The sequence below is a fragment of the Cataglyphis hispanica genome, chromosome 14, assembly GCF_021464435.1.
Source record: "Cataglyphis hispanica isolate Lineage 1 chromosome 14, ULB_Chis1_1.0, whole genome shotgun sequence".
Lineage (NCBI taxonomy): Eukaryota > Metazoa > Arthropoda > Insecta > Hymenoptera > Formicidae > Cataglyphis > Cataglyphis hispanica.
The window spans coordinates 7,110,001-7,122,035 of record NC_065967.1 but is presented as its reverse complement, the minus strand read 5'-3'; the positions used below and the strand labels follow the sequence as shown (position 1 = coordinate 7,122,035).

The following is a 12,035-nucleotide window of genomic DNA, read 5'->3' as shown; positions in this document are numbered from 1 at the left end:
TAAAAAAATATAGTAGAGGTCGCAAAGCATTGTTTACAATCGAAACAAGTGTTATACGTCTCGCACGGGGAATGATATCTTACCCGAAATTAAATTTAAATAAAATGAATATTTAAACTCAATTTTCTCGAAAACAGTCTCAAATAAAAAAATTTTATTCTATTTCTTTTTCTTATTTTTTTCATAAGAAATCACCCTGTGCCCATTTATACATGTTATTCGACCGGACCCTGTATATTAATAATATATATATATATATATATATATATATATATATATATATATATATATAGGGTGTCCTAAAAATTTTGACACACTCGAAGTGTGAAGATACTTCGGGCCAAACTGAGTCGAAAAGTCCTATACCATTTTGCAAAATTCGTAATAGTTTTTGCGTTATTAATTAAAATAATTTATTAAAGTTTATTTATATTGTTTTACTTCCACAACCGCTTTCAAAACAATAGCCGGGCACATGAAGTAAATTTTCAGAAAAGTTGCCGGTCAGCAATGTGTTAAAATATGTGAGCTAATGAGCGCGTTGGAAAGCGATAGGCCGGTATCGGCAGGCATGTACGACGGATTACTTGTATACGTTTTTTTAGCAACGAAAGTATCATCTAAGCAAGAGGTGACAGCATGACTCCACCTCTCGTTTAGATGATGCTTTTGTTACTAAGAGACGTACACAAGTAATCCGTCGTACATGCCTGCCGATACCGGCCTACTGCTTTCCAACGCGCTCATTAGCTCACATATTTTAACACATTGCTGACAGGCAACTTTTCTGAAAATTTACTTCATGTGCCCGGCTATTGTTTTGAAAGCGGTTGTGGAAGTAAAACAATATAAATAAACTTTAATAAATTTTATTTATTATTCAACTCTTAATATTTCTTTTTCGTATGATAAAAAGTATAACAATCACCTACGTGTAATGGTACACCACAAGTTTTGCAAATATATCGGGTTTCGCTCCGTTTTCCTTTCGAAGAACATACTCTACACGCTCTAGTCGGATTTGTTTTTCTGGTCTTATAAGCGAGACACAACTCGAGGTATGCAGACCAAATAGTTACACTACAAGATTTCCAACAGTGCGCCGTGTAAACAATAAAGATGCGGAAAAAAGCTTATCACGAGTTAACTCGTGACCGGTCACCAACGCTTGGCCACGAAAACACGAATTAACTCGTGACCGGTCAGCAATGTGTTAATTAATAAAGCAAAAACTATTGCGAATTTTGCAAAATGGTATAGAACTTTTCGACTCAATTTGGCCCAATCTACCTTCACACTTCGGGTGTGTCAAAATTTTTAAGACACCCTGTATATATATATATATATATATATATATATATATATATATACAGGGTGTCCGATAATTCGTGGATCATCCTTTAAGGGAAGGTAGAGGTGTTATTCTGAATAGAAAAGTCCTGTACCATTTTGTGATTTCTCAATATTTAAGAAAATATTAATTTTAAAAGATCAGCCAACGAAGTGCCGCGAAAAGCTCGCGGCACGAAGATGCCTCCCACTGTCAATTGATACTCAGTCCGCAGCGAAGTAATGGGAGGAATGGTTTGCGAGCGTGCGAGAATTACACAATAATGAAAAGATCACATACAAAACGGAGCGCGCATTATGTGTGTAATTCTTTCGGTTGCCATAGCGAAGCACGCTCGCAAACTGCTCCTCCCATTGCTTCACCGCGGACAGAGTATCAATTGACAGTGGGAGGCATCTTCACGTCGCGAGCTTTTCGCGGCACTTCGTTGGCTGATCTTTTAAAATTAATATTTTCTTAAATATTGAGAAAATCACAAAATGGTACAGGACTTTTCTATTCAGAATAACACCCTCTACTTTCCCTTAAAGAATGATCCGCGAATTATCGGACACCCTGTGTGTGTGTGTGTATATATATATATATATATAAAAGTTTCGGGACACTCTGTATATATATATATATATATATATATATATATATATATATATATAGGGTGTCCTGCAAAGATTGTGCCAATGCTCGTGAGCGGGTAGAGCACAGTAAACTGAACAGAAAAGTTCTTTACCATTTTGCAATTCCCGCAATAATTATTAAAATATTAATTAAAAAGTATTGGCAAATGAACACGCGTTTCGCGCGGCTAGACCATGAGATGTACGCTCTAGGCGTGCCAGCAGTGAGCTTTGTAGTGTTGCATGACAAGGAAAAAGTTTGGTCTCTCGCGTATCTCTCTCGTCGCGAGGCCAAACTTTTCGTTCCCGTGCGACACTATAAAGGCGTTGTCACGCCTAAAGCGTACATCCCATAGTCTAGCCGCGCGATAGCCGCGCGAATCGCGTGCTTATTCGCCAATACCTTTTAATTAATATTTCAATAATTATTGCGAAAATTGCAAAATGGAAGGATGTAAAGGACTCTTCTGTTCAGTTTACTCTCCTCTACCCACTCACGAGCGTTGGTACAATCTTTACAAGACACCCTGTATATATATACAAGGTGTCCCGAAACTTTTAACACACTCGAAGTGTAAAGGTAGATTGGGCTAAACGTCGGAAAGTCCTGCACTATTTTCCTCTATAACTTCAGAAAGAAGTTATTATTGAGTAAAATGGCTAATTAACGCCGATTTTTAGCCGCGCGCCTGGTAGTGGTGCGCCGCTGTATAGTTGAACGCTCACGCACACTATCAGACGTGCAGCTCACCAACATGCGCTTGGCTAAAGATCGATGATTGGCCAGACTTTACTCAATAATAATTCTTTTATTAGGCGTTATACAAAAAAATGGTACAGGACTTTTCTACTCAGTTTGGTTCAATTTACCTTCACACTTCGGATGTGTGAAAAGTTTCAGAACATATATATATATATATATATATATATATATATATATATGTATATATATATATATATATATATATATATATATATATATAATTTGATAAAAAAATATATTAAATATAAATTATATATAGATATAAAAAATACATATGTCAGAAATTTAAATGCGATTATAATAAAATAATAACTTTATATTGTTAGAGCTTTTTTTATTTTTTTGAGTTTTGGAAAGGAAATTTTGCTCACCGAGAGGTCGGGGAAAGATATCGGTAGAATCCTCCCAGCAAGGTCCTCGTGTAGGATGCGGTAAAATTCCCAAAGGCAAACAGGCGGCGTAACCGACATAGCCTTCCTGGCCATGGGGTGTTTGAACATATAACCAGGCCTGGTTCTTAAAAATGGCATTTACGACTGTACCTAAAGGAAGAGCCATTTCATCTTGAATACCGCCCTGAGTCTGATATAATACTGATGGAAAAGATAGAACGACTGGAATGTTCGCTGGTCTCTCTATAGATGCCTGAAAGTTTAAGAAATTTATAAAATCTCTTCTTCTTATATTTGATTGAGTAAACGATGTCTTAAAAGTAGTAGAAAAATTAAAGAAATACTTTTTAGAGAAGATTGAATTATTCTGTTATTAATACGAAATATATAGAGAAATTTAACAGATTTAACAGAGAATATATCATATTATTTAGTATTTCAATTGAATTTATGTGATCTATTTTAATAAAATTTTCGAATTATAGGTAATTGAGAATATAAGGATTCGGATAAAGATAATAGACGGAAATTCCTTTTTTGTTTACAATTTTAAAATTTTATAGATTTTATAGATTTTATTTTGTCAAAATTTTAATTCAATAATTAATTTCCAAAATATGACGTTAAAATCACGAACATGTGAGTTAATAAATTTTTACAATATTTTTGCTGAAAAAAAAGCTTAATTAAATTTATCTCTGGAATTTGATGAAATAAATATATATACTATATATATATATATATATATATAGTATATATATTTATTAAGATAGTATATATATATATATATATATAGAAGTATATATATATATATATATATATATATACTTCTATATATATATATATATATATATATATATATATATACATTACTAAAAAAAAATAAGGAACACTTTTCATACCTTAAAAATTGGGCTATTTTCAAACCGCTGAAACTAGACGAATAAATATTGTAGACAAAATATTAGAAAAGCATCTTAAAGCTTAAAGTTTCAATTTTAACATATTATCGGTGATTTTTTGTATCTTTCTTGTTGTGTTTTAAAAAAGAACACATTGTTTTGTTCTTTAAAGTTAAATACAATTTAACTCTCTGCAGCTCGATAAAAAAATTTCTCTCGACTAGTTCAACTCAAGCTCCACAAACTACGATATTTTGCCTACAAAATGCTTTTTTTTAATTTTTTCTATGATTTTTTTTACCAAGTTGCCCAAATTTGAAGCTAAACTTATATTTTTTAGAAATGAGAAAATAATATAATTTTTTTAACCGATAGCGCATTAAGTTGAAACTTCAAGCTTCAAAATACTTCTTTAATTTTTTGTCTATGATGATTTTTTGCTGAGTATCGACATCATTTTTAAAAAATATAAATTTAGTTTCAAATTTAAAAAAAAAATCGTATGAGAATTTAAAAAAAGCATTTTGTAGGAAAAATGTTATAGTTTATGGAACTTGAGTTGAATTTTTCGAGAGAAATTTTTTTATCGAGTTGCAGAGTTTCAAAATTACGTAATTTTAAGGAATAAAACAATGTTTTCTTTTTTAAAGCCCAAAACAAGGAAGATAAGAAAATTTAAAATATCACTGGTAACGTGTTAAAGTTGAAACTTCAAAATGTTTTTTTAATTTTGTGTCTGTGCGATGATTTTTCGTTAAATATCAGCGGTTTGAAAATAGCTAAATTTTTAGGGTATGGAAAGTATTCCTTAATTTTTTCAGAGTAATGTATATATATATATATATATATATATATATATATATATATATATTATATCAATGTATTTAGTACATTTAACATTGTACGCACACGCATACGCACGCACGCACACACGCGATATGACATACACGCAGACGCAGTATATATATATAATTTATAGATACACAGACGCAATATACAATGTGTGCGTACATGTTAAATGTACTAAATACATTGATTTCCCCTATTTGCTAAAAATGTTAATATTTATATTAAAAATAAAACATTGATTAAATTAAAAGAATAAGAATTAAAATTTAAATATATAATAAAAAACACCTTAGTTAAAAACGCGTCAAGATCAGCGATCTCGTAACCAAATCTACTGGGTAATCTAGGTTTGTACGAACGTTTGGTTCGTCTGTGCCGATGCTTTTCTCGTTCACAGGATGTTGATATCGATTCGTGAGATATTAGAGAAGGCTCAGATATCGCTTTCTTCATTTTCTCCTTCTCTTTTATATCTTTCATATCGACAAATTCTTTATCAAAGTGCTTTTCCAATATACTATCCAATCGTCTCTCGCCAATCGGTTCTTTGTCGATAGTCTTAAAAAGAAATATTTAAAAGAAAAATTAATAGTAAAAAAATTAATAGTAATTATTATATTCGCAAATAATAAAATTAAGATAAAAAAATGTGATAAATATTATAATAAATATCTAGTTAAATCACAAATTTTTATTTAATATTTAATAGACATTTAATAGAAAACACAATATATTTCACAAGTGAATTACATTGTATTAAATACAAAGAACAATTTTTAGTTATAAAATTTACTAAATTGTTAAATTTGCTCAAATTTATTAAAATTTGTTGTTAACTTTGTAAAAAGAAAAGATTTGTTATTTTCTTGAGATATTTATTTTAAGTATTTTGATATTAAAAAGAAAGAGAGAGAAAGAGGAAAAGATTCAACATGCACACCCACACGCGCACGTACATGCGCACGCACGCGCGCGCGCGCGCGCACGCAAGCACGCACACACGCAAGCACGCACGCACGCAAGCACGCACGCACACACACACTATGTGTAGATGTATATGTGTGTGCGCTTAGTAATGTGCGTGACCGCTCAGATATTTATGGCGGCTCATCGATGTGCGCCCGGCTAAAAATCGGCGATGATTTGCTAGATCTTACTCAATAATAACTCCTTTATTAAGCATTATATAAAAAAATGGTTCAAGACTTTTTGACTCAGTTTGATTCAATCTACCTCCACTTTTCGTTTGATCAGTTACATCGGACATCCTGTTTATATTTGTATATATACACACGATTACCTTTTCGATTTTGTGCAGAATTTTTTTTTCACGTTTCTCGATGCTCTTCTTGTTATCGATATTCTTCTTGTCAATAACATCTCTTTCATTGAAGCATTTGACGCTTCTTCCCGAGGATCTTTCCTTGCCGCCGCGAGATAAAAAATCTCGATCATTGTATCCATCTTCACGAATAAGATTTTATTAATAATTTTATTATTAACATATATACAATAAGTAAACAAACTTGAAGAGGATGTTCCTTAGCTTGTTTTAAGAAGAAAATGTTCTATAAACATGTATCTCAAGCTTCGTTTTCAAAATATAAGATATCAAATTGTGCAAAGAAAATTAAAATTTTGAAAATTTAGAAAAGGTTTTTCTTTAAAAATATTTTATTATTACATAATTTTTATTATTACATAAATTATGTGTTTTTTTTATTATTACATACATTATTATTACATATAAATAATACAAATGTGATATTAAAATGAAACCAATAAAACATTACACAGTAGGACAAAAAAATCACTTTTTTTCTCCGAAGTGCAATAGTACCTTTCCCGAAGATTTTTTCGCGCTGAACATGCTTCTGAATTTACTTAGCACATCAGGATTTAGAATAAATTGGAATGAAAGAGGCTAAAAAAGGCATTTTTGGCCATTTTTAACATTTTTTGGGGGCAAAAAGAAAACTGTTTTCTAAATAAACTTAATGGCATTTGAAAGTATAATTTAAAAGCTTTTAAACGATTTTTGGTTCATGATCGTACGATTTTTTTTCATTAAGTTATGTTTGGCTGTTTGAATTTTAGATATTGTATAATTTACGTATAAGAATAATAAATACATACTTATATATAGCAGCAAATAAAAAAAGTAATTGTAATTTGGATTTACTTGCAAAGAATAATTCAAATATAATTATAATTCCTCCATTTTGAATTGACAATTAAGTATAATAACATTTTTATGTACATATACATTTTTCATGTAAATCCATTATTTTAGAAGTTACGTGATAAAATAATAATTTTAACGCTATCATGTTAATATAATGTATCAGACCTGATTCATAGAGAAATACATTAATAGATTTTCTTCAATTATAGATTCCTAAATCAATTTCTTGTTGTAAACCCATATGGAACCTCACTTCGCATTAAAACGTGTATGCGTGGAAACAATGTCCCCCGCCCCATAGAAGGGCTCCACTACTATTAAAATTAAACACATTGGTTTGGATTGAACCTCGCTTTGCGTGAAAACTTGTAGACCCTTGTAATGTGGAAATTCACTTTGCATAAAAAGTAAGTGCGTGAAGGTAGTGTATATTAACACGATAGCGTTAAAATTATTTTATCGCGTAACTCCTAAAATAATTGGTTTATGTGAAATATATACATAATCTTTTTTGTTCAGTTTTTTAATAGTTTCATTTTTGTTTAAAACTTTTTTTTAAATTAATATTATCGAAGATATACAGCAAAAATGTTTAGAATTTTGAGAGAGCATAGAGGACAAACGAAGCCTCGGGGTCGATAAATAATCCTCAAGGTGCTTTATACTCAAGTCAAAGATAAGCTTTAAAATTAAAAGGTTAAAATTTTAGTGCAATCGGAGGTTTATTGTTTTTGGAATTATACCCAAGTTTATACTTGACCTATTCTTTGCAAGTAAATTTATATTACTTTTTTTATTAATTACTTTTTTTATTTTTGGTCCCTTTTATTCCAATGCACTCTAAATCCTGACGTGTTAGGTAAATTCAGACAACGCCATCGTCTTTAGCACGTAAAAAATCTCCGGGAAACATATTATCGCACTTTGAAGAGAATTTTGTGTCCTATTATGTTATCGATGAAATTTTTTTTTTTATAGTACTGTAGAATTTTTTATAGTACCGTAGTATTTTATAGTACCATAATATTTTTTCTATAGTTACCGTTGAAACATTTTTTAGATTTACTAGGATCATGTGTACGGATAATCATATTAAATATTTTAATTAAAAAATGTTAATAAATAAATGTAATTTAATAAAATAGTATTTACTTCAAAGAATATACGTATACCAAATTTGAATAAAATATCTTTAAACATTTTCCAGATTTTCAAAATTTTTATTTTCTTTGCAGAACTTTGACACCTTGTATTTTGAAAACGAAGCAGTTTAGGACACATATTTATGATTTAAGACGTTTTCTTTTTAATAAGCCAAGTAATATCTCCTTCAAGTTTGTATACTTACGTAGAAAATTCTATATATTTATATAGAGTGTCTGATAATAATCGCCTCATCCGTAATGTGCAGATAGTGCAAATTAAACCTTGATAGTGTGCGTGAGCGTTTAACTGTCACAGCGCGGCTCATCGACGTGCGCCTAGATAAAATCGGTGATGTTTGGTCAAACTTTACTCAATAATAATTATTTTATTAAACATTATACAAAACAATGGTAAAGGACTTTCCTGCTTGATTTAATCCGCTGTACTTGCACATTACGGGTGGGGCGATTATTATCAGACACCCTATATACGATCGCATTAAAACATATTATCTTAAATTTATTTGTGTTGTTTCATATTATGTAAAAATTAGTTGCATCAATCATATAATAAAAATATTATTATATTGAATATTTATATATTATATCAAATTTTATTAAGTTTTATATAAATATATACAAATTTACTATTATAAATACATATTATCTATATATATTATCATTCACATTTATTATATTAAAATAATTAAAATAATGTACATATTTATAAAATGTACACGTTTTAATGCGACCCAGGCACTCCAAGTTTTTATACCTTGCTTTGATGTAAGTTTATCTTATGCGATTTAGAATTTATGAGAAATTTTCTTTCAATAATTATATCCCAAAGCCTTAGATGCGTATATTGTGCATTTAGTTATTTAGAAAATAACTTTTATTTTAGCTATACTATTACTTTAATTATAATGCGATTTATTAATTATAATTTTTCTTAATATTAGAAACATATAAAATAAAAATATTTTATAGCATAAATTTTTATGCTTTTGGCGCATTTTTTGATATCATTATTTTTATAGGATATTTAAATAATTATTTTATACAAAAGTATATTTATTTAAAATATTATTATTCAAATATAATATTTTTTCACATAGCGCGTGTACTTGGCGCCTTTTTTTATCTTTTTTTAAAAACAATAATTTTTTTTAGGGATATCATTCTTTTTTTTCTCCAAAATGCCACAGTTCTTTTTGCTTATTTATAGATATCTATATACTTCAAATTTCTTATCTATTTTAAAAATAACGGATAATTACAAATAAGTGTATCAGAAATATAAATTATTATTTGCGATCTATACTTTTATATTTTTTGATGAATAATCGTTATTTATGTAGTTTTATTATTAATTATATAAATTAGAAAATTACGGGCAGCTCGTACTTTTTTATAAATTTTTAAATTAAAAAGAAAAAAAGTAACTTAAATATAATATAACTATATTTAGTATAATATTATAAGAATAATATTTTTAATAATAATATAAAAATATTATAACTTTTTAACTTTTTAACATTATTTAATTTAATTTTTATTGCATGGCCATTCTTTTTCTATTTTATATTAATTTGATTAGTTTGGCACATTTTATTCTATGTGAAATAAATCATCTAATAATTTTCAAACTTGATTTATAACAATTGTTAATAAGACTTGCATAAGACATTAACATTTTTATACAACATAATTTTAACTGCATTGCACTACACTCGTTTATATATGCTAGAGTCCTTAAAGGTAGAATCTGGCCACTTAATTAGTTTTAGAAAAACATGGCAACAGTGTATACATGAATGAGTGTAATGCAAAGCAGTTATAATTGTATTATAAAAAAATATAAAAAAATATTTTTTATGCAAGTCTTATTCACAATTGTCACCAATCAGGTTTGAAAATTATAAGACAATTTATTTCATATAGAATAAAAATTGTCTGTACCAAAGCAGAATCACCAAATCAATATAATCAATAGCAAAACAATGGCCATTCTATAATTAAATATTAAAAATTAAAAGTTTTAATTTTTATTATATAGTTTATATTTTTATAATATCGTATATTATTATCTTAGAATATTATTAAATATAGTTATAATTCACACAACAATTTCTAATAGATGTCCAGTAGAGATCCATCATAGAGATTCAAAACCTCTATTAGACGTCTATGTAATCTCTTATAGACATCTACTAGACATCCACAGTTCCGCATTTCTTCCTTCCATTTGATATCTATTAGACGTATTTATAGATGTCACATGGACGTCACATGGTATAATCATACATATTTCATGAAGCTTTGCTGAATAAATCCCTCACAACAGATCAACATATTCAATAAGAAGTTAGAGTCATTTTAAATTGTAAGATGGTAACATTCTACGGAGAAACCTGCCATTAACCTCCCTACAATATGAAAATGTTCATCATCCAAACTTATTCCATTATCATCTCAGAGATCTAGCGCGTAACGTTGTATTAATATTCAGATAATATGTCACAAATCTCCTAATATTATTTTTATTGAAGAACCTTTACAAAAAAAAAATATTGACAAAAATCGATTAAACACTATTGATTTTCAACCAATCAAGTTTTTTCACCAATAATTGAATAGTTTGAATTTTCTTTTCTTCAGTATATGGCATTTCAAAAATACATAAAATTAAATAAACTCTTTAAAATCTCTTTAATAATGTATTTTTGGAAAAAAAAAATATATATATATATATATAATTTTACATTTTAAATAGAGAATAAAGAATAATTTTATAATTTTATCGGACGTATTTGCCCAATTTTTAAGAAACGATCAGTCCAACATCTGAATTTCCTATGATAAGAATGTATCAGAAATTAAACTGATAGAAATAGTTACATTTTTAATCTTCTGCCAATTGCTCTTTGCAAGCTTTATGTAATTCTCATGACTGAATCTCAAACGCAATAGATGCATCGCACGTCACATAGCGGTAAACAAATAAACTAGCAATTCAATACTACATACTTTTTTTGTAAAGTTTTTGAAATGTTACGCGCAGTAACATTTCTCATGAAATATTAAATAAATGATATTTTTGAATCTATAAAAACATGCACATCAATTATTAATATTAAACAATTTTTCATAGTTTTGTAATATTTTCAGCATATGCGAAAAGTGAAATAATTGCGCGTAAGTTCGCTGAAATATTAAAATAAGATTCCATTAATTTTCCAACAATATTATAAAGATTTTATTGTAAAGTAAGTGGTAAATATCAGTAATGTAATCATTAAAATGTGTAAGTTTGTAACCTCCCTATAATTTTATTGCAATGTTCAATGCTGTGAGGGACACATTCCTCAGATATAAATGTTCAAAAAAGTTAAAATCATCCGTGATCTACTTAAAAAAAAAATATACAATATATACAATATATAGATCTTATATTTTCAAAAATACGCTAATAAAGAGCTCGTTTTATTTGATTTTATGGATTTTTTGTGAGATTCCATATACATTAAAACAAAAGTTTGAACTATATATATATATATATATATATATATATATATATATATATATATATATTCAATTGGTGAAAGAACGATTGAAAAAGTGATTAATCGATTTTTGCCAATGTATTTTAATATAAATAATAATATTTATATTTAAATTTATATTAAAATTTAAATAATATTTTTTATAAGAGTTTTTTAATAAAAATAATATTAGGAGATTTGTGACATGTTATATGAATATTAATATATCATTACGTAATATTTCTATTAAGAATATATTAATGAAATGAGTTTGGACGAATATTTTAAT

The 12,035-nt window shown here is 28.1% G+C and overlaps 1 protein-coding gene across 3 annotated transcripts in view; it reads right to left on the bottom strand.

The window, feature by feature from the left end:
* LOC126854511 (uncharacterized) overlaps positions 1-12,035 on the bottom strand; it is a 61,542-nt gene that overhangs the window by 1,050 nt on the left and 48,457 nt on the right. For all 3 annotated transcript variants that reach the window (XM_050601357.1, XM_050601355.1, XM_050601358.1), the window contains 3 exons: positions 6,172-6,335; positions 5,160-5,429; positions 3,100-3,373 (listed from right to left, as the gene is read on the bottom strand). In XM_050601357.1, coding sequence (XP_050457314.1) covers positions 3,100-3,373; positions 5,160-5,429; positions 6,172-6,335 — 708 coding nt within the window. The remainder of the gene's footprint in view (positions 1-3,099; positions 3,374-5,159; positions 5,430-6,171; positions 6,336-12,035) is intronic.